General features: G+C 34.5%; 1 protein-coding gene across 3 annotated transcripts in view; it reads left to right on the top strand.

Annotated features, from left to right (window-relative positions):
- Cadm2 (cell adhesion molecule 2) overlaps nucleotides 1-10,042 on the top strand; it is a 912,354-nt gene extending 902,312 nt beyond the window's left edge. For all 3 annotated transcript variants that reach the window (XM_034515865.2, XM_034515864.2, XM_034515863.2), the window contains 2 exons: nucleotides 982-1,107; nucleotides 2,265-10,042. In XM_034515865.2, the coding sequence (XP_034371756.1) occupies nucleotides 982-1,107; nucleotides 2,265-2,383 (245 nt within the window). In that variant the 3' untranslated portion in view covers nucleotides 2,384-10,042. The remainder of the gene's footprint in view (nucleotides 1-981; nucleotides 1,108-2,264) is intronic.
- Nucleotides 10,043-27,067: the final 17,025 nt, after the last annotated feature.

Below are 27,067 nucleotides of genomic sequence, written 5' to 3'. Positions count from 1 at the left end.
TGATCTTTGCCATGGAGAAGAGCCTTAATGCATTTTCTTACTCAAAGTTTTATTGAGTTTTGTTCCTTGTCATGTGACTTTCATAAATGGCAATTTTCAAACATGTGCTTGTCCAAACATCTGGAAATCTTTGATCTTTTCATTCTTTACTGGTTTATCTCTTTCCAATAAAATCTTATTAACAGCAGAATGTAAAGGTTCTTGATAATCTTTTTCCAATCATTGTTGGGAAAACTAGAAATCCAATGAACATTTCATTCTTGATGTTGTTTATTCATCTTTCACCTTCTGTTGACATTTCACAAGAGTATAAACCTGTCACCACTGTATATTACTCTCTTTCATCAAACACCGAGTGCTTTCTCCAAAATCATCCTGTTCTCTCCTCAGTTTCCTCTGATGAAATTATTTGTTATGACTATCTGGACTTTAAACTTTACACTCCCTAAAGTGTTATTGTTAGATTTTTCTTAAGACTTTTTTTTAAGAGTGTGCATCAATTTTTATAGCTTTAAATATTATTTGTGTAATGATATATATCGAATAATACTAGATCCCAGAATTTCCATCAGAATTATTTTAAAGTGTGCCTATGAATTTTCTATATTATGTGTAAGCATATATAATATATATTTTATATGTGTGTGTATTATGTAGATTCACATATACATTTATACTTACGAATGTGAATACTATGTAAAAACATGTACCATCGAAAGCTTGTATATTTAATTCATGCCACATTTTCTTAAAATGTGAACTCAATGGTAAAAATTATTAACACGTTCAATTTTATATCTCCAGGTGTTTTGTGTGCTGTAGCCACACAACCAATATTTACAGACTGAATGATTGGCATAATATGTATCAAATTCATTTTAATAGAACCACTCTGTTTTAAAATGACTCATCTGGTTCCAGATATGTAATTCAGGAGAAAGTAACAGACTAACTAAAACACTGTTCTTTATTCTCTTACAGATCCCAATTCTCTGGCTGGCCAGAACGGCCCTGATCATGCTCTCATAGGAGGAATAGTGGCTGTTGTTGTGTTTGTCACACTGTGCTCCATATTCCTTCTTGGCCGATATCTGGCAAGACATAAAGGTAAGCAATAGTTAGAGAATGCTCTTTTAGTCTTGACAAAAATCTCACAAACACTAATTAACTCCAACATCTTATAGGGTTTATGTTTCTCTTTCTCGAGTGAGTTAATGCAGGGATGCAGATAGAAAGAAGGATTTGAAGATGTAAATTGGAAATTAATTCAGGGAAGTGATGATAAGTGTTATTTCAAATGGGTTAACAGTAATTTAACTGTTAAGTAATTTTATTAACTATACTTTAAAAACAGTGGACAGTGTACATACTTCTATAAATAAAAACATCCACCATCAACCAGACATTCCTAGCTGGAGTTTAATGTTAGAGAAAAGTACTTACTTGATATTCTTCCTACCAACAACTGGCTCACTTTGGAAATTTTGACCGTTATCTAAAGAAACATTGTTTTACTATACCAATCTAATTCTGCGGAAAGAAACAAACCAAAACAGGACAAAAGGCTGAATGAGAACACAAGAAGAACAGTAATATATTTGTAGTAATAAGATTCAACTCTTAAGTATTTGGTTAAAAGTTTTATTCATAAATACAGGTTTATGAGTCAAGAAATTTTGATCTTTAACAAAATAAAGTTTTTATTAATTTTTTAGAAATCTTATTTTTATAATAGCCCAATCTAAACATTATTGGCATAGATTAGGTCAGTGAGATATTTAATGCCCGGGAGTGTTTGGCCAATACAAAGCAGACTCTATTGTTTTTCTTAGCTGTTTTATTTTATTTTGATGCTTTTTTGTCTTATTGGTCCTTATGTTAAGTTTGAGTTTCTTTGTTTTGAAAGTTCTGATGTGAGTAAACATGAAAAATCATGGTAAAACTTAAGACTATTGTCAACTGCATGTATCATAATAAAGAACTAAATTTATTTTACGGTCTCATTAAATCAATCCATCATTAAAGAAGTAAAAGTGACATAGTAGTCATTTCAGCCTTGCTCTTTCCTTTAAATAATTGCACCTCAGTCTCATATGAAATACATCTCTTAAAATAAAAAAGAAAGAATTATGAATGTTTGAATTGTGTGGTTTATCACTTATGAGACTATTGTCCAATATACGAAGATTTGGTTGAAATTTTTCTCTTAATGTAGTTATTTTGTTAGATGCCCAGAACTAACATCCTTCTTCCCACGTCTACAGGAACATATCTAACAAATGAAGCTAAAGGAGCTGAAGACGCACCAGATGCTGACACAGCCATTATCAATGCTGAAGGCAGCCAAGTCAATGCGGAAGAGAAAAAAGAGTATTTCATTTAAAATTCAGGCTCCAAGTTCTGAGTTTTACCTACCAGGCTGACTGCTGGAGAAAACTGGCAATCATCTTTCAGAAATCATTCCAACCATCTTCTTCTACTACTTTTATTAACACCCATACTGTACTGCTCTCAGTAGCCAGTGTATACCAACAATCAGCAGTTGAAAGCATCATTCTTTAATTACTGTACCATCCATAATGCAGGACATTTCGTATTGCCTAAATTTTACACCATTGCTCTTTTAACATACAGTGCTTGAATATACAGCCTTAACAATGTTAATCATCTCACTGGATCATGATATTGAGTTGTTTTTATACATTGAAGAAATGTATGCAGAGCCCTGCCCCTACATTTGTTTTCCTTGAAGTCATAAACTATTGGTTTGCCATTGGACAGTTATCACAAGTCACAGGATTAGGTGATGACCTAATGTGTTTAAGCTTAATCGAAGATTAGAGGTTTACAAACAATGTTTTCTACCTGTCTATCTTCAAAGATAACACGTTGTGGAAACATACTCCCTAGAAAACACAAACTGAAAAACACTGTAGTGTAGTTTCTGGAATGTTTGAGATTATACTGGTAATACTGTATCAAGTTGCTATTTTAAAATTTAGTGTTTGATACAGGCGCCATGTGTATGGATTATACTTATGACAAGACACCTTATATTATTATATAGATCCTACCATTAGGTTATTGTAGCTTCATTTACCAATAAATTATTACAAACATTTAACTGCTTTGGGAATCATAAAGATTTCATTCATTTCTCTATTTGATTCTATAATTTATTTGTTCCATAAGGATTCACCTGCCTAAACAAAACTGAAGTAGGGCACAATTTTGAGACATTTTAGTATCTGTATATAGTGCATATAATAAATCCAATTAAACATTATTTGATACATATTTAACTTTTTTGGCTGTAGGTTATTCAGTCATAAGTACGCATTTTCTAACGTCCATTATATCCCTTTAGATATTACATAAACTGATATTATAAGTAGATAACATGTATTAGTATTTTTGTCTGTATGTCCCAGCACTGTCAACAACAAAATTTTTCTAGTTCTTGTTAATTTTTATTTGTTATACAATGGAAGCACAATGTTACAAGGAAAGGTAATTTTAAGCTAACAACCAGTGCACAGCCTCAGGTTTTAAATCACAACCACAGTTGAATAATAACCTAAAAACACTTAGTTTGATTTAATTTAAAAAGAAAAAAAAACTTTACACATTTTAATTTGGCAGTTTCAGGGCTGCTTAACTATGTTGATTTGCCAAAAAGAAAGTGTTTATGATATTTTTTCTGCATAAATGAGCTAATTCTTTATATTAAATTCCTGTCTATGCATTCTGCGAGGTACAAACTTATGAAACAGAGAGTGATAGAGAACCTGTGCCATGCTCTTAACTCCAAGGTGAAAGTCTCTTTCTCTGCATTATTTTAAATTTTGGTATATTGAACTATTATAAAATTAAGTAATCTTAAATATACCACAAAGCCAATACAAAGTCTTTTTTTCTTTGGATGAAATATAATATTGTAAAATAGTTTTCATTACATTTATTGGAAGCTAAAGAATAAAGATCCAGTTAGATTTAAAAAATACTTTCCCATTTGCAAGTATTGCACCTTTAAGAAGAAAACAAAGAAATACAATATGCTAGCTGTACTTGTGCTGTCTAACAGCGTGGTGGAGTTTTAAATATACCTTGGAACTTATTTGCGGGGAACAAGAATGATTGAATACAACATCCTATGTTAATAACGAATGAAAGACAAGGGTGCTGTATATTAGACTATTTATCAGAAAAGTATCAAACATTTAAGGACAATGTTAGAATTTTAAGTTTTTTTAATTGTGTAGCATTTATCTTGTTGATTTCTTACAAAAGAAAAAGGACGATGTCAGTCAAGCAGCACTTTTTTTCAAAATATACAGAACATAAATAATATGATGTGGTTGAGTGTTAACATAATAAATCATATACAGTATGACATTTTAAGGAAATAAGTCTGCATTGATGTGATTGCATGCTTGTTTTTACAGTTCACTCCATACCATCTGTGGAAAAAAAAATGCAATAATATGTTAATATAGTATGGTAGTTCGAGAGAATCAGGTAGGTGCCTCTAGACACATTGAAACTAGAATAGGTCTATAAACTGCTCATATCTTTCAATGCATAATCTTTAGAAAGACTCCACACAGCAAAAATTCATCCTGTTAGTACAAAATGGAAAGGTTCTTATTGCTAAGTATGTTGTATAACTGCATCATCAATTACTATTTAAAGCCTAATTTCAGGATACATTTACAAAATTGCTACTCTTCATTGATGCTGTATTTATATCCTTCTTCATCTATATTCTACTTGGCTCCAACTGCTAAAATCGCTGCCCAAATAACACAAACATTATTTATAACACTGTAAAATTAGAAACCCCAAACTGTTTGCATTTCAAGACTTTTGACTCCTTTAACCCTTCTGAGAAATACACAAACCCATTAGAACTTGTAAAATGAAAGTCACTGGCAGATAAAAATTAGTGGGCTTGAATCAAATGGTTTTCAGTTAAACGTAGCTAATTTTGATTGAATGACATTTCCTGCCACAGAACAAAAGTGATGGAGTTATACTTTCCTGTATTGAAAGATCATTTGGTTTTCACTGAAGGAAACAAGTTACAAGAATCGTGGGCATTCCCCATTCAAACAAATAAAAATAAATAAATAAATAAATAAATAAAATAAGATTTCCAAATTGGACTCATGTTAACTGAGAAGCCTGAAATATGCCCAGTCGTATGCACTCGGAGCCACTCTCTGTCTCTGCTAAGGGAGTTCAGTAGGTAGGAAACACAGTGAGAGGAATGTGTGTACACACTCCTCAAAGACTAAGAGCATCATTTGTTACAAAAGGAAGTTCCTCTCTGCCAGAAATGTTTACAGTGTATATTGATTGTCCATCAGTAAGATCTAACCAATATTCTTCTTGTCTTCTTTTCCTTTTTGAATGTCCTGGGAAGAATGGTGACCAAAACTATAAGAGAAAAAGGAAAAGTACATCAATAAAATAGTAAAGCCACAATATCCCACTGGAATATTGGTGTGTGTGTGTGTGTGTGTGTGTGTGTGTGTTTGCATGTGCATGTCAGTGTGTGTGTGTACTTGTGTGTGTGTTGTGTTTGCATGTGCATGTCTCTGTGTGTGTATTTGTGCGTGTGTATGTGTGTGTGTGTGTGTGTGTGTATTGAAGAGAAGCGAGATTAAAACAAACACTGAGAAAGAGATTCCAACTTATTTCCTTTTACCAGAAATTGCAAGAAGCAATTTAAGGAACCTGATATTGGGATTTAATCTAGAAACCTGATGATCTCATTAAAGATGTCTAGTCTTTCGTAGAAACTTTACAATTACCATAACAAATAGAGAAAGAATAACAACTTTCCTGATTATGGCAAAGACGCTAACACCTCATTTGTTTTATTTGGGTTTTTGTTTGGTTTTTGTAAAAATATAAATATTCAATTAAAAAGACAGGCTCACTTGTAATTATGTACTCATGACTGTAACAGCATTGAGATACCATGTAGGCACATGTACAGCAGCTGTTTGACAGTAATGGCTCTTCCATGTAACATAGCAGTTATTGTGTGATTTAGTGCCACTTATTGCAAAGTGTTACCAATGGGCACATTGAAAATGCTTTTTCTTCCCCACCCTTTTGACATAAGTATAATTTTAAAAAAACAAAAATATCTTTCACACATTTTTCAATTTGTGAAATAAACAAACAAACAAACAAAAACCTTTTCATATCAGGCTGTAGCCTCTCCATCATATTTTGGTCCTAGAAAACTTTTGAAAATGCCCAATTTTATTTTCATTAACAAATGGTAATCTGTAATGGGTACAGACAATAAAATAATTACTCAGTGATCGCAACTGAAATAACTGAAAAACCTAAAGGAAATTACTGATGAGTAATGCTTTTTGTTAAGTGGCACCAAGTACACACTAAAAACTATGCAAAATATAGGTAACTACACTGTATGTACATGTAAGTATCTTGTACTAGCTGTGTATGGATGTTGGAAACCCATGTAATTATAATATGCATTTTGAATTCTGGGAAAGAGGAAATCTTAGTGTAGATAATATAATTTGTTTTGAAATATACATTGGCAATATTGAAATATACTCAGTGCAATATCTCTAATTCTATTGCTGGATACTTAATGCAAAGGGTTTTAAAATACTCTTAAAGAAGATCCAAGAGTTTGCTAATTCACCTCTCATGTTTTAAACTACAACAAGTTATATTTTTTTCTTACTTATTGAGGTAACAAAGGACATTTATTTGGTTTAGTGTTTAACATTACTGCAGACAACAAAAAGACATGGATTTTAATCTTTGACTCATATTTAATCAAATTTTGATATTCTTAAAGTTTCTTTGAAATATATGTGCTCTAATAGATTGCTGTACTTTGATTATGAGTAAAAATTTATTCAAAGAACATAAGGTATATTTAGTACTTAAAAACACTTATATTTTAATGAGGAAATTTTCCTTTCTATATTTTCCTTTGTCTCCCTATCACAACCCAAACATGCCCTTTGCACTTCTATATACCCTTCCAAAGGCAGTGGATTGAACGTAGAAAGATAATCATGAGACTTGAAGGGGATGGTCTCTGTGAATGGGTTCTAAAATCATCAGCATTTTTATGTATTGAGATTACTATTGAATGCAATAGTTATTGGATATAGCTGGTAATTTCTCTGCCATGCATACTTACAATAATTCTTCTACCTCTCTCACTTTTAACATGGGCTATGATACTTCAGTATAAATAGCGGAAGTAAATATTTACAAGATATCCCAGGAAGCATCGTTTTGGGACCTTCATAACAATGCACTCCCACTCCCTGGGAAATCTCAAAAGCCAACTTCTTGTAGTGTATTCTATAATGTATGGATATGCATTTGTTTAGCTTCTCTATCGTTAGCTGCTCATAGGTAACATATGAAACTTTGGTGAGAACAGTTCTTTCCATGCCTAGTTAATGTTTTGCTGTTATGTAACTGTAACTTTTTAAAAGTAATTTGATGGCAGCAGTTTGCAGTCCAATCTGATATTCCATTTTATTTTTAAAGTGTAAGAATTTCTTGAAATTCAATGCTGTATTTTAAGTACAAATCACGTATATGATTTAATTTCCAGAGAAGTATTATCTATATAAACAAAAACCAAGTATTTTTAAAATGTCTCCTTATGAACAAGTAACACCAATAATTCAAAATATTGCCTCAAAAGCCCACTTTTTCTGCCTAGGCATGATAGGAACTTTTCAATGATGTAATTTAAATATGTTAAAATAAAATGCCATTTTATGAGCATATTTCCCTTCAGGAAAAATAAAAGATCAGATAAATCTATTAAATACTGATGGAGAATCTATAAAATACACTTAAAATTAAAATAATATTATTGTGTAATGTGGTTATGTTATAAATATCATTTGTTTTAACTCTTTAACATTGTTTCCATATATGTATATGTAATATATATGATCATATATATATTATATATATATGAAATGTGTGATTTTTTTTTTTTGAGAAAACGGGCCCAAATGTGAAAAAGATGTAAAGAAAACACTATACCCCCTTGGAAATATGATGTATATTTCAAAATGTTAATTTAAAAGAGAAGTGACAACTGCAGAGGCACAAGAAAAATCTACCAGGGCTCAGCACTTAAGCACTTTCCCTCCCTCCAGGGTCAAAGCAGTAGCGATTCCTACACGGACTTTTAAGAGCAGCATGAAATGCAGCATTACACGAACACACAGTACTGTCGAACCTCAAATGCTTTCTTTCTTTAGATGCTTCCCCTTGTACATGATCCTCGTAGACACGTTTTTTATATTTGCTGATAGTGAAAGTCACGCGCAATAAAATGTAACGGTTGGAAGCAGTAGTCACGAATCGGTTAAAGACAAGTACAAAATGTAAAAACAGCTGTTATCTTTCTCCTCTTTGCTTTTCTCTGTGGTTCCGATGTGTTGACTGAATGTCATAAATAGAACAAAAAAAAAAGCAATCTAGAAGCTTTTCAAAGCTAGTGATATTGCTCCTTTATAAATATGTAACATTTTAATCTTTTTTACAAACTTACTTCGCTGTACTCGCCGTACCTGTTGTCGATTGATTCAATGATGCAATCGAGTAGTGGACTAAGGACTTTTGAGTTTGGAATGGCTAATTTCTTCTTCATATTCAGTTCACATCAATATTTGTGAATCAGTTGTTTACCTTTTTATTCAACAGTAAATATTCCTTAAAGACAGCTCCATTCTTATCATAAATATTTCAGTGTAAACAACCTTGCAACAAGTTTGCCATGTTAAAAAAAAAATTTAAAGACTTATCTCTGAAAACAGTGTCCAGAAATGCAGGTGTTCCCGGTAATGAAGTTTCAAAAAATAATGTGTTCTATTTATATGACATGAAATCCATATCTTTTGGAAGGGTATACTTATGACAGCACTCAAAAATATTCTGTGCTGCAAAGAAGATCCACCAAAATGAAGCATATCGCACATAAAACAAACACAATTATTGATTCTACTCTTATCATGAACATTTTCACAAGACAAAATGCATATTGTAATATTAAGTACATGACACTTGCATGTTGATATGCCTATATACTTACAAAGTATTCAATGTGTACTGAGTGGCGCTTCAAATACGTCATGTACAACACTTATGAACACACCTACAGGGTTCCCATTTACACTCCATCCTTTCAGTAAAGTCTCCTCAGAAAAAAAAAAATGAAAAAAAAAGAAAATTTGAATTTTAGTTGTCTGCTGGACATTCCTGAACTTTTTTCTTCATTTAATATATTTTAGGAAATAAACTTTTTTTTTCTCCCCTGAAAGATTACAAAAGGTGTTGTGGAGCACATTCGGTTATGTCAAATGCATTATTTTCGATACCTTTTCTCAATTGTATTTTATGCCCATCTACTTTAGGTTTCCTTAATGACATACAATTTTCTTGTAAATTTCTAAAGGGAACTTTCTTTTTTGTTTTTTTTTAAAGAGCTACTAAAAAATGTTTTCTTTCTGATACAACATTTAGTCATTACTCCTTGAAATGTATGAACCTTGTAATATGCTGACTAAGGGTTAAAAAAAAAAAAGTGTCGCTGACGTAAAGAATCTTGCTTGAGATTGCCAACATTCAAAATTTTGTAAAAGTAATTTTACATCCACTTATTTGTGTTTACTAATGTTGACTAGGAACAGAAGCAAAAATATCTAAAACAACTTTTTTATTTCTACACTCTAACTGATATATTTCAACTACCTAAGATAATTCAATTAACCATATATACATCCCAAGCTTATAACAATAAGAATTTGAGATAAGCTTTTAAATTTATGGAAGATTTTCTTTGTGTCTTTGGAAGTTCACTTACCATGAGGTATTTTGTAGTCTACTTTAAATAACAGATTTTGTTATACAGGGTAAGCCAAAGGCTGTACAAGAATTAGTGCCATTGGGTCTGATATTTGTGTTGGACCATGAAATATTCCATTAAAATTTGTCTGTAAATACAAGGCAAGATTTTGTATCTGGTTTATTTTTATTAAATAACATGTTATATTATTTTCCATTTTTTTCCAGCAAAAGAAGGCATGTGATGTGTGGTAATTTGAAACTATCTTAATGATCAGATTCTACATATCAAAAGGAAAGGAGAAGATTTTCATGGAAATATTCATAAAAGGGTTTTTTTTGTTGTTGTGACTGTTTTTGTGTGTGTGTGTGTGATATTCATCATGCCTACCCATGTAATCTCCAAACCAAGAAGGCACATAGCAATCATGTTTCTTAAATGGATAGACTTGAGATAATGCCAAACTACTTCTGATTTTACGATATTATGAATTCAATGTTTCAAACAAATAATTCATAATACAATTCACAAACAATTTGTCGATTCATTTTTTAATTCCATAATGGTTTTGATATATGAAAGCAGCCTTTTCTATATAAAAATTCAAATATAATTTTTAAATATATAACAAGATGTGCTTTGAAACTAAAAGAGTCTAGGAAATGTTTAAATTCTGGAAAATAATTCAACCATAATGCTTTGTAAAATTTAGATATTCAGATATCCCTAGATTTTTGAAAATTTGAAGAAGGGAAAGCGGGAAGACAAGTCTCCACTTGTATTTAAATTCCATTCAGTACTAATTCAGGCTGCACGTTATTTAACCAAAACCTTACCTAAGTACACTTCCTATAGAACAAATTAGTCTATATGATGAATTACACCCAAATGCTGAACATAACTCTTTAAGCCTTGATCTACAAAACTGATCCTTACAAACAATATTTTACACACTTTTGACATTAATGTGTTTTATGGAAAAGGAGATAAATTCAGTAATTAAAAAATGTATATGTTAAGAAACAATTCCCATAATTTAGGAAAATAAAATTCAAAACCACATTTATCTTTCAAACATAGTGTATAATCCTAAATACACATAGCATTTCTCTGTATCTTATGCTAATTTTTTAAATATATTAATAAAGGCTTTATTATCATAATAAACTATGAACTTTAGTTATCTTCTAAAAAGTAGCTGTTACCATAATCAGATTCAAGATATTATTGAAAGCCTAAAAACACACATCTTTACCATAACTTTAAAAAATCTAATTGTTTGTTTTTATTAATATAAATATTTATACATGATGTATCTACAAATATATAACATATACATGTATGTGTATATACACACACTCGCACACACAAACACACACATATATATATAATTTACATGTATGTATATATAAATTCTATATATGTATGAATATATAAATTATATATATGTATATATAAATTCTATAGATAAAAGACTATAGAAATACAGTGCAGTCTTGTAAAGTGGTGCATACATACTTTAAAGACTGAGGATGGGACATAGAGTCTTTATGTACAGCCCAGTCAACAACTGAACCTCCGGGTCAAAGGAGGGAGAAAAGAAGAAAGATACAAAAAAAAAAATAAATAAAATAAACAAAAACAAAAAAGACAAGACAAGGCACTGCCATGTAATTTGGAGTTGGCATACAATAGTAAATACTCCAGACACTGATAGCTCTTTGAAACATTGCTGATAACCATAGGATGTCCTTGGAATACAAGATCATTCTAAGACCTGTAAACAGCATTGATGAACCTGATAAGTGAAGAATTTATGCCTTTTTTATCTCAAATTAAGGGCATCAAGAAATGAACGTTTTTCAGAAGACTGGGAAATAAAGGGGATTAGAAAATATCTAAAACTCTCTTGTACCTGTTTGGTAATTTTACCAAAAATCAGGATCACACTTAACATGTGTCTAATAAGATCAGAGAAATTTGTGAAATTCAGCTTCACGTCCAAGATCTCACAGACCTGTTTCCTTACTTCAACTTGTACTAAACAACTAAACACTATTTATTTGCTTCAAAATGTATCGTTTGATCTTAGTTTTTATTTTCATTAAAACATACAATTTTCAATTATGCAGTTTGTATTATTAAACATCTCCAATTTTCCCTCTCAAAGTATATCTTGTTCCTAAGCACTAAATGACACAAAGACTCCCTCAGGGATTATGGAATCCCTCAAGAATAAGAGAAAGCAGGCATGTTTCAAACCCTGTCTTGTTTGTAGAATTCCATGCTAAGCTGGTGAAATAAAAATATTGGGCAGTATTTTACATGAAATTGAAACAAATTCATAACTCTTTCTAGGAAATCTAAGCTGAGACTCTTCCTTAGTTTTGTACTAAACATCAAGTCCCCAAGCTCTGGAAACATTTTTTTCTCTGTCTGTACCTAGCAGTCATCTTGATCTTTATGCTGGATACTGATTTCTGTCTCTCTCAGTTATTTGCTACTTTCCCAGAGACACTTTGGGAATATAATTTTCCCATTAGAAGATAACTGTGAAAAGATTCTTGAAGCCAATGCCACTTCTTACAAAAGAACAAACTTAAGTTAATGGTCAGAAGGACATCTGTGGGAATCAGAGGCTAAAATATGAATCCACCTGATCAAGTGCATCTCTTCTATGGTGTGTGATTTGTACCACTAGAAGTGCACATGATCTGATTCTTCTTCACTCACTGTTGTTTATAGAATAGTTTTTGCAGAATTCATCAGACACAGAATTAATCTGTTTTCCTGGAATTTAAGAGTGACAATTTCTAAAACTTTTATGCCTCTATTCTAAACTGTCATCAGTAATGAATGACTAAAACACCACTGTGTCACATTTGGCAGGAGTCTCTGAGAAGGATAACAGGGCATCTTGAGGTAGGATAATTTATTAACATGATAACTGAATGACTGTGCTGAAGAAGTTTTAGAAAATGCTAAGGTATAAAACCTCAGAAAGTTACTTTGTATTCATAGCCTTGAGACAGGGTAGTACTAAGATGCCAAAGATTATCTAATGTTATCTAATGCCTCAGCTTCAAATATCTGTTATTAAAAATTGGCCTCACTAGGCCCTTCTGAAGCTTTAGTTCTAAATGTAGAAGGATTCATTAGTTGAGTCCAGTACTTACAATCTGAGTTGATGTCATAGTCAGTGATTAGGAATATTCACAGAATCCCATACTTTGAGTGACACTCCATTCCTGAGCTTAATGGCAGTCAGTAGTCATCCTGAACATCATAATTTCACCCTTAACTCTGTGTTTTGTAAGAGAAGTCTGATCAGCCAGCAAGGCCTGTTCTAAAATGCCATGCTATCATGCTAAACACGTCTTTAAAATAAACTCATAAAAAATAAATAGAGTTGTAGCTAGGTTTTCTCCTTAGTATGAAAGGGGCTCTGGTCTGGAGCTCCTCACTGACAGTAGAACAATTATAAAATGTAGTTTGCAGGGAAATAACAATGGATAAGAAGGACACACTTGTTTTCTTTAGCAATGAAGGCAATTGGAAGTTCCCTTTGACTCTTAAGTACAAACTTGGATGCTTAGAATTCAGAACTTAGTATTGAGTAACTAATATTTTTAGGCTATCTTGAAAAGAAATGTTGACAAAATTTCATCCATTTTTATGTAACACACTTCAAAAATGCTTAGTATTTTTAGAAAGAAGATGCACGAATCTTTGTAATTTGCACTGCCTGTCAATCCAGACAAGCTATTGCTTTTTTTCCCACATCATCCATTATTCTTTAAATATTGCTGTCTGTGAATACCTAAGGCTACCTTCTTTCCTTTATTTTTTTAAACAAAAATATTAAAGTATTAAAACATACCAGGTTCATCTCTTGAGCAGTTGATGCAATGACCATTAAATAAAAACTCTGACTCTTCTATGTTTAATAGAGGAGAACAGAAAGGGAAATGGTTTATATACAATTGCCAACTCTAGCAAGTGTTGTGGCTAGCTAGTTATACAAAAAAACAAAAAATTTAAAATAAAATAAATTGCCCTTTGGGAGTGAAATGTTCTTGGGGAGAAATACTGGAGCATATATTTTAATGAATAGCAGTTATTAGCCCAGTAACTGTAGATAAAAACAGAGCTGAAGCAAAGGAGAAACCAGATGTCAGAAGCTATATCAGCAGTAACCAACAGAAAAGATACCAGGCAAAGGGACCTGCATCCAAATTTGTCTTATCACAGGCATGACTTGTAAAATACTAGTCAAGTGTATTTAAGAAATAGAAAGGCAAAGTCTTTGCACTAGATGAGAAATCATTTTGAATTTTGAGGGAGCAGTAGATATCCAGGTAAGCAACCCAGCGAAGTGGTGAGACAATATGGGGCTCACAAATTTCATAAAGCTGCTGTCACACTCTGGCTCCAAAGAAGCCGGGCCTCTTTGGCTTGTTCACTTGGCACACAGAGTACATCCTGCTTGCTTGGCAGAACAGTGTCGATAATTGACAGTGGCAAAGTTGCACTCAGCAACACTTGTAGACACAATCGTTGTGCTGAGGTCCTGTGAAACCCCATACAGGATCTGGTCCTGGGAGTAAAGGATCCCCGACTGTTCTGCTTCTGAGTAAATAAAAGGATAAAGGCACCCTAGGTGAGAAGAGTTGCTTTAATCTATTCAGATCAGAGTAACAATATAATTTTAGATGGAGAAATTTGCAAATAGTGTATTGGCTACTCACTGTCTGGAGAGGTCAGATCACAGATTAAGTACATTCACTGTGTGATGGGAATTCACACTGCTTCAAAAGTGCTAAATTGGTGCCATGGTTTCACACAAAGCAGGAAGAGGTGAAGAAGCTCTTTCTGGCTGCCTAGAAAGGGCACTAATCCCATTCCTAGGGAATCTGCCCTTGTGATTTGAAAGCTTCCCCAAAGGATCAGTTTTGTAATGCTATTCAGAGGAAGTGCTAGGCAGAAAGAAAAGAGCCACAGTCTGCAGCCACCTGCTTCCTCAGTACCATTTGGGACACATGAATGTCAGTATGTCGACATCGTCTGGGACAAATGTGTAGCCTGTGGTCTGTTAACACCTTTCTGATGTAGACTGGGTGTACTTTTCCTATCCAGGCAAGATTGAGAAACATGCTTTGAGTAGAATTCTTTCTGCATTAAAGTGGAAATCTGTTGTATGCTTGAAAGACCAGCCTAAAACAAAATGCAAAAAGGGACATGACACACATGAGCCAAGGTAAGGAAACAGGAGAATGAACGACTGTCCCCACAATGATATAAGGCCCCAGATCGTGAAGGACTTCTCAGGACAATTCCCACAAATCACTACTGTGTCTTTGTGTGCTGTGACCTCTACCTCAGCAGACATCTGTTCTGCTCTTCCCTCTTTCCATCTCTTTCTTCCTCAAGGGTATCAGTATGGTAAGCATGCCTTCCCTCATGTTTGCATTCTCTCCTTGACTCCAATAAAGAGTCTCTGGTTTCCCTTTCTGTTTTATTTTCAGGTCCTTTTATGTAGGAGACAAAGAATCCAAAAAGAGATTCTGTTCCTCTAGATACTAGCCATAACACTGGAACTACGAAGTCAGTTTTAAGATATTAACTCAAAGGCTATAGATTACGACAAATAGAAGCTTGACTTCTCTCCTTTCCTGCCTTCTTGTATCTTGGAGCCAGAGGGAAGGAAGCACAATGAATCAGCAAAGAAGAGCTAAGAAGAAATTTTCTTGCACTACACCCTTGTGGTTAAGATTCACAAGTCAATCAGAATCATTATACAAGTTGATGAGATCTAAGTAGCATACATACCCCAAATTCTTGTGTCATATGCATAGATCTGAATTAGTATGCACACTGTAAAAAGTTAATAAACAATAGATTGCAAAATCTTTAGGTTACGTACTATACATTTTGAAAAGTCTAATTGTTATTTTATTTCATTCATTATGAAAACTCCAATGATTGTATATATTAAACTACATTAGAATATTTTTACAGTGTCCTCCTCCTATTCCCCTTCTATGAGATTGTAATTTTTCTTGTTTTATGTACATGACTATTTTGCCTACATGTCTGTCTGTTCACCATATTAGTGTAGTATATACAGAGGCCAGAGGAGGTCAGATCCCCAAAAAGGAAGTTATCATTTGTTGTCAGTTGCTGTATGAGTTTTAGAAATCCTATCCATGTCTCTTGGAAGAGCAAGCAGGGCTCTTAACACCTGAGCTATCTCTCCATCCTGCTCTTTAAAATTTATTCAGGCAACAAGTTTTGTTACATAGCTAAGTTGTTCTGCAGATTGGACAATATGTCTCTGATCTGAAGTTGACAAAAATAAAATGCACATTCTACAGAAATCAGGAAAAGGAAATGTCACTTAGCCAAATCGTGACCTACTCTCACTATCTCCACAAACTTTCAAGAAATTGTTCAATAGCCATGATTGTGAATGGATGATGCTTCTAGAAAATAAGGGAAAAAAACAGCCAGAAGACATTCCAGAACAAATAAGAGTGTAGCTAAAAAGAAGATAAATGCACTTTCCAGGTTTAGGAAATGGCAAACGTGGAGAAAATCAAGAATCTGAAATGATTTACTGACAATCAGATTTCACTGATTTTACTGAAATCATTTCAGATTTCAGGGTTGCATCGTAGTTTTATGAAGTATTTTCAGACACTTAAACTAATGAGGGACTCTGTTCCATACTTTACAATAAACAAATGCTAATTTTTAGTGGAAAGAGCAATGTGGCTATTGTTATGTGAGACACGGAAAATTCAGGAATTGCTCTTTCTTAATCATTACTTATTTTTTGCCACCTTCAAATTCATGGGTGGTAATAGAATTTTATATATATATATATATATATATATATATATATATTATATGTATATGTATATATACATATATATTATATATATATTATATGTGTATATATGTATATATATACATATATATATGTATGTATATGTGTGTGTGTGTATGTGTGTATATGTGTGTATATATATACGTATATATATATATGTGTGTATGTGTGTGTGTGTGTGTATGTGTGTGTGTACACATATATATGCACAAAAAATTTCCTAACATTATTTTTTTACACTCCAGATTTTATATCAAACCCTCACATCCACCCTCTGAATGTTCCACATTTGATACCACCTCTCCATCCCCTGTCTCCATGAGGATGTCTCCACTTCCCAATCCCCATCACACCTGATATCTTAACTCCCTGGGGCCTCTAGTCTCTTGAAGGTTACATGCTTCATCTCTGATTGAACACAGACCTGGCAGTCCTCTGCTGTATATATGTTAGTGGCCTCATATCAGTTAGTGTATGCTGCCTTTTTGGTGGTCCAGTGTTTGAGAGATTTCAGGGATCCAGGTTAATAGAGACTGCTGGGTCCTCCTACAGGATTGCCCTCCTCCTCAGCTTCTTTCAGCCTTTCCCTAATTCAACCCACATGGGTCAGCAGCTTCTGTCCATTGGTTGGGTGCAAATGGCTGCATCTGACTCTTTCAGCTGCTTGTTAGGTCTTCAGAAGTGCGGTCATGCTATGTCCCTTTTTTTGAGAGCTCCATTTTCTCAGTAATAGCGTCAGGCCTTGGGACCTCCCCTTGAGCTGGATCACATTTTGTGCCTGTAGCTGGACCTTCTTTTTCTTGTGTTCTTCTCCATTTCCATCCTTGCAGTTCTTTCAGACAAGAACAATTATGGATCAGAGTTTTGACTGTAAGATGGCAATTTCTCCCTCATTTGATACCCTGTCTTCCTGCTGAAGGTGGGTTCTATAAGTTCCCTCTTCCTACTGTTGGGCATTTTATCTCAGGTCCCTCCCTTTGAGTTCTGAGAGTCTCTTACCTCCTAGGTCTCTGGTGCATTCTGGAGGGTCCCCCTAACCTTCTACCTCCTGAGGTTGTCTGTTTCCATTCTTTCTACTGGCCTTCAGGGCTTCAGTCCTTTTCCCTCACCCAATTCCAGATCAGGTTTTCCTCTCCCCTCCTACCCCTGTCCACTTTCCCTCCCAGATCTCTCTGTCCCTCCCCACTTGTGATTGCTTTCTTCTCCCTCCCCAGTGGGACTGAGGCGCCCTCAGTTGGGCCCTTCATCTTGTTGACTATTTTTGAGTTCTGTGGACTATATCACGGGTATCCTAACATTTTAACAAAGAAAAGGTTGATAGAAGCAGAGAAGATAATAAAGGAGAGAAAGAAGTCAATTGTTTAGTATGCAATGCATTTTGTCCTGAGAATGGTGAAAATCTATATCATTAAGCTATGTCAAGAGTTTTGAGGACAGAAAAATACTTAGTAATTTCTTTTCATCTAGAATGATATTACTTAGGGAATACAGCCTGTACATTTTAGAAGTACTCATGATTTCTAAGGTTTTGCATTTTTTAACATATTTTGTAGGTTATTGAGTGAAAACTTAAATGTGTGTGTGTGTGTGTGTGTGTGTGTGTGTGTGTGCACGTACACACACAAGTGTGTGTGCATGTGTGCCTAGGTGATTTAAGCTGTCTTTGGAGGTTGAAAGAGGGCATGGGATGTCCTGGAACTGGATTAGGGGTAGTTCGTTCAGAGCCCCCTCACACATTACCAAGACCAAATTTATTAGGAACTTCTGCAAGAAAAATACACACTCTTATCTGTTGAGCCATATCTCCAGCCCCTGCTCTGAGCCTGCCCCAGCCCAGGCAGAACAGCAATCCATATGCCTTAAACACTTATTAGTTATTAAATAGATTCCTTTCCAAAACATATAGCCATAATCAGTGGAACCTTTGTTATCCTCATTTGTGTATGTTAATTTTATTAATATAATGCACTTTCCTGTTGACTGTGAGAGCAACTGAACATTTCATTACATATGAAAGGATTTACATGAATAGAGTGGATTTTGATGCCAGACTGTAGCATAAACTGAGTTTCTAACCTCAAAAGAAAAATTATCTAAAAACTTGAGGGATGTTCAATAAGTATTTTTCTATTGCTAACATACTTTTAAAATTACTTCCTGTAGTTATTACGGACAGAATTTTAACAACTCATTAATTCAGCATTCACATAGGATCAGCTAAATGTCAGAAAGTCCAGCACATCTATAATGCTTTCATAATTGTTTTCAGAAGATAAGTCTTGCTTTCATGGTGTTTTTTTTTATTAGTGGCCAGATAAAATAATTTATAAAATAAAACACATTTTCATCAGATTGTGATCAGATATACATAGCTGAAAACCACAAAGTATTTTTTTTTCAAAGTTTATGCAGGTTTGGGGGGATTTCTTATATTTCAGATAGAATCTTGCTCTTTCCAATATGTTCCATTTCAGCACTATTTGATCCAAACTGGTTTTGAATTTGTAGTGTTTCTGCCTTATTCTCTCAAGTACTGAGACCTCAAGTGTGAATCAACACAAGGATGGGAATGAATCCCTAATGAATGAGTAATTAAAGGGCCTAACTGAATACGTGGCTTTCGAACAGAGAGAAAGTAGAAAGAATGAGACACAGGGATGGAGTGGAGGCAAAGTTGTTTGGCTTGAGTGAACTGACAAATCAATACTTTAAAGGTAAAATCAAATAATTTTACAGGTATTTGAGGACAGATAAGGGAGCACTGGTAGAAAGAAAGATTCAGAGGAAGTGAGGTCAAAGAGATGAGAAGGTTGTAAAAGAAAAAATACTTAAGGATCCTTCTCCCTTCCTCATGAGTTAAGATTTCTCCATGCAGCCCTGGCTGTCCTGGAACTCACTTTATAGACCAGGCTGGTCTCCATATCACAGACATCTATCTGCCTCCTCCTCCCAAGTGCTAAGATTAAATATATGCACCATCACTTCCCAGCGTATTCTAGAAGATGTTGCAGGATCTTTCAACTTTTGGTTTTTAATATGAACAACATCAAGACCATAGGACACTTTTGAGTGGATGATTAAATGTCCCAAAATGATTAAACAGAATTATATCAGAAAAAAATAGATAGAATGGACTATAGATAGGGAAAGACAAATGAAGTTGCAATGATAAAATAATAGTGAGGCAGAGAAGATAGCTAGGTCAGTAACGTGCCTAGGAATTTAAATCCCTAGCACGCTTGTAAAAACATCAGGTGCTGTGGTGAATATCTGGAACTTTGGCAGTGGTGTGTAGGGTAGGGGTGGAGTCAAGTGGATCCTTCAAGATCATTAGCCAGAGAGTTTGGATGAAACGTTAAGCTCTATATTAGGTGAAAAATATCTCTCAAAATTACGGCGGGTGGCTTGAGAGATGGCTCAGAAGTTAGAGCAATTGCAAGTCTTACAGACAACCAAAATTCAGTTCCCAGTGCTAAGCAGTCTAAGTTCACAACCAATATTTATGCAGTGACAATCAAATGCCCTCCTTTGGCCATCTTGAGCAACCACATACATTAGCACATACTCACAGACATAAATAATTAAAATGAATCTTGACTAATATAAAGTAGTGAGCAATTGAGTAACGCATGTGACATCAAGCTCTGGTCTGCAAACTCACAAGGATGAACACATACATATGCCTGTACACCAGAACACACACCAGTGAACACATGTACACATATCCACATGAATACGGTCACACACACGAACACATATACACAAACATTACTACAATGGTTCTCATTAAACATGATGTTGAGTTTTTTTAATTGTGATATTACATTTATATTTTGATAATAATTTTCAATCAAATGGGAAACTTTATCTATTTGGATACTTTTTAGAAACTATTGCAAATTTTCAACAAGTTTAGGACTAATTTATTGTTTCACTAAAAAAACCCAATAGAAGAATACTTGTCCAAGAAGTATTAAAGCAAATTGTCTGTACAAAACATGAATATTTAAAAGGTAGCTTAATTTAATGAATATTAAAAAGGTAGCAAAAAACCTGGAAATAATACAGTTTCATCAATTATCAAAAGTTTTAAGACATAGAGCCATATTATCAATGATACAGTGATACAACCAATTCTACTATGAATTCTCTGATACAGTATAACACTAGTGGGTGGATATCAAAAGTTTTAAATTAAATATAAAAAGCTTTGCATATATAATATGCATTTTGTAATTTCCCTTAAGCGTAGACATGTTTAGCATCGGGGGATAGGGAACTGGGGATAACCACTAGAAAGTCCCAGATGCCTGGAAAGCAAGAAGTTCCCAGGACCCAACAAGGAAGACATTAGCCAAAATACCCAACATGGGGTAGATAGAACCCGTAGAGACCATAGTCATCCACCTAGAGATCCCTCCCATCTGCAGACACCAAACCCAGACGATTATTACTGATGCCAAGAAGTGCTTGCTGACAGGAGCCTGGTATAGTAGCCCCCCAAGAGGTTCTGCCTGAGCCTGATGGGTGGAGGCTTGCAGCAAACCATCAGACTAAGCACTTGACCCTAAGGGAAGAGTTAGGGGAAAGACTTAAGTAGGTGAAGGGGATTGTAACACCATAAGAAGAATAACACTATCACCTAACCAAACCGTCTACCACCACCACCACCACCCCCAAGCTTCCAGGGACTAAACTACCAAACAAAGAATACACATGGAGAGACCCATGGCTCCAGCTGCATATGTAGCAGAGGATGGCCTTATTTGGCATCCATAATAGGGAAGTCCCATGGTCCTGTGAAAGCTCAAAGCCCCAGTGTAGGGGGATGCTAGGGTGGTGAGGTGGGAGTGGATAGGTGGGTGAGGGAGCACCCTCATAGAAGCAGGGAGGAGGGGGATGAGATAGGAAGTTTGTGGAGGGGAAAGCAGGAAGGGGATAATATGTTAAATGTAAATACGTAAAATAACTAATAAAAAAGAAAGCACATTATTAAATAGAAATCACAGTGGTAAAAGGCAATCAATGAGTTCTCAGTGATAAAGGGTGAAGAAAGAAGAAAGAAACATTATAAAAGGGAAAAATTCAGACTAATCTATGAGGCCTACATCCTAACTATTCTACAAGTCATGTGACCACTATATTTGCAAATACAAATTAAACAATGAAGTTGGTGAATTCTGTCTTTTCATATCTTCATAATACTGACTGAAATGTTAGTGGGAGGGTGCAGGATATGATTATGTAGGTTGGTGTAATCTTTTTCTGTACGGGAAAACAATTCCTAAGTTCTAATTTCAACTACAAGTATATTAAAGAGAAAAGATAATGAGACTTGGGAAGAATCCCGAAAATAATGATTGACAGTAACTAAGTGGGAAAAAGAACAAGAAAATATCAAAAGCAAATTTCAGACATGCAAACATTCATCACAAAGTCTATACAATAACCTTTTGCAATTTCTATGCTTGATAAATTGAAACTGAGTAACAGCTTTGCAGAGTAATAAGAGAGGCAGAAGTTCAAGTGCAGAGAAATTTGGGAAAAAATGGAAATTATGATTAACTATAAGAATATTGATAACCAAAAAACCCTTACAAAAATATGAGCTCTCTATTCTCAAACAATCCTTCTTGGTGTGTAATTATAGAATAGTACTCTGGTTTCATATGCCTTGTTACCAAGTGTGTAAGAAGAAAGGAAGACCTACCCACCCATCTCAAAAATGTTAACCCAGAAATGTTCCTATCTAAAGGAAAGACAGGGACAAAAAATGGAACAGAGGCTGAAGGAAAGGCCATCCAGATACTGCCCCACCTAGAGATCCATCCCATCTGCAGACACCAAACCCCCACACTTTCACTGATGCCAAGAAGTGCTTGCTGACAGGAACCTGGTATGGCTGTTCCCCGAGAGGTTCTACCAGCACCTGACAAATACCGATGCAGATACTCACAGACAACCTTCGGAGTGCGTCCAGGGACCCCAGTGGAATAGCTAGGGGAAGGACTGAAGGAGCAGAAGGGAATTGTCACCACATAGGAAGAACAATATCAACTAACCAGAACACTCAAAGCTCCCAAAGACTAAACCGCCAACCAAAGAGTACACATGAAGGAATTCATGGCTCCAGATACATATGTAGCAGAGGATGGCCTTATCTGGCATTAATAGGTAGGGAGGCCCTTGGTCCTGTGGAGGTTTGATGCCCCAGTGTAGGGGGATGCTAGAGCAATGAGGCGGGAGTGGGTGAGTGAGTGAAGGAGCGCCCTCATAAAGGCAAAGGGGAGGATGGGGAGGAGGGTTGAGATGGGGGATTTGTGGAGGGTAACCGGGAAGAGGGATATCATTTGAAATGTAAATGAATAAAATAATTAATTAAAAATGAGGAAACTAAGTGGAGTGAGTGGGAAAGACTCTATCCATGCATCTTTCTAGTGATGCTGTACAGGAAATGAGAGCTGCCTCTTTCTCTGCATCAGGAAGGAGGCCAGCCCAAGACTGTTCCAGCCCACATAATGCGATGTTAATGCAGTATGTGCATTCCAGGGATGGTCTCCATGAAGTACACGATTTTTGCTGAGGACTTTCCCTTGAAATATATACTTTGGAACTTGAGTCTCCGAGTGATGCATCCAACTACCTTGAAGCTTCTGTGCTGGGGGGGGGGGGGGGGGGGGCGGGAATCACATAGAGGTAAAGAGAGATTTGCGAAGAGTTTTGGCTGTTTCACGTTTCAGCCAAAGCTTTTAAGGCCAGGCACTAGCATGTGAATCAATGAGATTTCCTACACTTCCGGACCCCAGGCTTTCAGCAATCCTGGCTGATAGACTAGAGTGAAATCACATTGTGCTGAGGTAGCGGATCTAATACCAGATCCAAAGGCAGAATAAATGTTTCACAACATGAAATTTTAAGGTTTTATTTGCATGATGAAATATTCAGAAGATTTGTCTAAAAATATAAGTAGGAAAAAATAACCTTTTAGATGGATACACCTGACTTGATTTCATAAGCCAGTCAATATTTGATGGATGAATCACTAAACAACAGGAATGATCTGAACAGCTGCTAGCAAAAATATCTGAACTCAGTAGATTTTGGAAGCGCTAACTCAAAGTGCACTTGTCTTATAGAAGCCTTTTCTTTAAATTCATCATTTCTCACATGCTATCTTCTGTCAATATATGCTTACATTTTCAGAATCATTATATTCAAATTCATTTTTAGTGGTTCCAGATTTTGTAACCTCAAGAATAATAGAATTAAAGTCTGAACTCAAAGGACAATACTGATTTATTTCCTTCAGAAAAAAAAAAAAAAGAATGAAAGAAAGAAAAACATTTTTATTGTCTTTATTTCTTTAGTTGTAATATGAGAACTCAAGAAGCAATTTCTGGATATGAGTCAAGTTAGGAGTCATCACCAAGCAAACTTTCAAGATGAACAGAAAGAACTGATTTTGCAGAAGAAAATAAACAGGGTCATCAGATATGATTGTAAATGACAAACAGAAGCCATTGCAATATAGGTGCATTAAAAGGAGTAATAATGAATATGGCAATTATCAGTGGGGCAGAAATGAAAGTGATATTTATCTATAGTCAGTGGGGGTGGTATATTTTGATGGTAGGATTATAAGCACTTGTTGATTGACCCATAGAGCAATTTAGACATAGAGACCTGAAATGTGCGTTAAGATTAAAGAAACACAGAGCATGACTATTGAACCATATGTAATCACATTTACTTTAATATTCACAGATACTAACTCTAGGGTAAGAACACAGAATTATATGATTTAAAAAATTGCTTTGGAATTATTTAGGATATGGTTTATATTAAAATAAAACCAATGATGTGGAAATATATCTCTCTGTATTAAAAATGTATCTATCCTAAAGTTAAATGCTTTTTATTATAGGAGTTTCCTTGATTGTGTTGTCTCTTTACACTACTAGAAGAGTGAATAAGACAAAAATTGGTACCCAAAGTATGTTATGGTTCTGACAGGCCCAATCAGGCTGCTTGAAGGCAGAATGTGAATTTTAGGACTTTGGACTAGAAAAGCAGTTGAACGTTTAAAGTGAAGGCTGATGGGCCATCCTGGTAGAAGTGGGGGCCACAGTGATGAGAGCAAGGTGAGCTATGGGGACCCAGCATGAGATGTTTCAGAGGGGAAGCATTTCTCAAAATAAAAACAAGCCTTTTTTTTTTTTTTTTTTTTTTTTACAATTTTATGGAACAATTTAAGTAGTGTTGTTCACCTTTCTTTGATTTTCCGATATAATTCTATAGTGAATTTACCTGCTCAGGACTTACTTGTTTATTTATTTATAGTATTTGAGAGACTTTATTACAAGATATCTTTCATTGTTGGTTATAAGGCATTTTTTAATTATTTATTTCAATGTGTTTTAATTTTGGAACGTTGTACGTATCTAGAAATGCATCTATTTTCTTTTTGGCTTTCCAATCTAGTGGAATGGGTTTTTAAAATGTCTTCATATTTTTCAGAACTTCACTTGTATTTGTTGCAATGTCTCCCCCTTCTCTAATTTTGTTAACTTGGGTCTTTGCTGTCTTTTTGATTAACTTGTCTATAGACACGTCAATTTTGTATATCTTTTTAAAGAACTGGCTTTTTGTGGATTCTATGTATTATTTTTTTTCTTTCTATCATTAATTTCAGCCCTAATTTTGATTATCTCTTCCTTTCTACTGGTGCGAAGTTTGGAAGGTATCTCACTTTTAGCTGATTTTCAAAGCACTGAAACAACTATAATTGCTTCAGCGGAAAAAAAGGCATGAATGGACTTCACCAGCACTTGATCTTGGGTGCTACAACACCAATTTGTCAAACAAGATCTGACCACTTTGCACTGGTGCAAAGTGGTGTTGGTGTTATGGGGATATTCAACTACTTTCAAGACAAGTTGTATGTCTAAATTTTCACAATATATAATTAATATGTGAAACTTGGGTAAGGGAAATTAAACTGAGTTTTAAAAACTTGTCTTTAATAATTTTATTAATTTTATTTATAAAATAAAATCTGGAAATTTTACATATTCATTACAGAGTACAGCTATTGAATTGCAATGTTATAGATGGTAGTAAGGATTTCTGCTTTTTCTCCTTGGGGATAAAATAATAATAGTAATAACAATAACAGAAATAAAGATAAAATAGACAAATACAATCAAAATGTTTCATCTTAGGATTATGAAGCATCAACACATGAAGCTGCCACATATTCAGACAGATCACACAACCAATGAGCATCCTCTGAACAAACAAATCAATGTTTTGAAGCAGATTGTATCAACTTCATGAATTGGGATTGATAGTACTTAGGTTAGAAAAACAGAAGAAATCATGCAGATACCCCATCATGGTATACATCAGAATGGCATACTCCAGAACTATGGATTGCAAATAGCCACATGTTGTCAGTATTTGTCAACCAAAGTGAAGTAAAAATTCTATTTACAAACACACACACACACACACACACACACACACACACACACACACACCATGAGTCACCTTGAGGACTGGTTTTACATTTTAGCATATTTACTGAAATATGCCTCTTTTTGTTCTGAAAGTGACTTCTTTTTAAACACATTGTATTGTATCCTTTTATTTTAATTGTAGACTATGTGGTTCATATAGAGCTTATTGTTGCCTTGGTTTTGCAGCTAAGAATTTAAGTCTGAACTTTTCTACCACTATGTCATTGACATTGTTTTAGTTTAAGAATAAGCCTGTAAAACATGGAAGTGAATAAAATTGAATTTCAGAAACTTTAAATATATTCTCTAGAAAGTAGGATGATTTTTCCCTTCCTTACTTTATTACTCTCTTCCCCCTTCTTTTCTAAATTTGATGAGTTTTCTTTAACATTTTATATATTTAACTTTTAACTTTTAGCAAATATGTCTTAACTTTCTTTTCAAAATCAGAATAAAAAAGAAAGTAAGGTCACAAGCAGACATTGGAAACCATCACCAGGGCAAGGGTCCTCTCTGCCTATCCTCTTTATCTATCATCTGTCCAAAATGGCTACCTTTCTAAAGCAGAAGAAGAGGGAAAGAGTAAGAAGCTGAGGCTCAGGGCATCTCAATCTGATGGGTCATTTTGGGGAAAAGACATCATCCTGAGCCACATCCATAAGTTTTCCTTTCCACGATCTGGTTGATTATGTATTCACGTATGCCCTGACACATTCTGAAAACATGAGTATTCAATACGTGAGCATATTGCAGTTTTAAAACAAACTATCCTCAGTAAAGATG

Source organism: Arvicanthis niloticus, chromosome 12 (assembly GCF_011762505.2).
Source record: "Arvicanthis niloticus isolate mArvNil1 chromosome 12, mArvNil1.pat.X, whole genome shotgun sequence".
Taxonomy (NCBI): Eukaryota; Metazoa; Chordata; class Mammalia; order Rodentia; family Muridae; genus Arvicanthis; species Arvicanthis niloticus.
The sequence above is the reverse complement of the archived record's forward strand: the minus strand, read 5'-3'. Positions and strand labels throughout refer to the sequence as shown.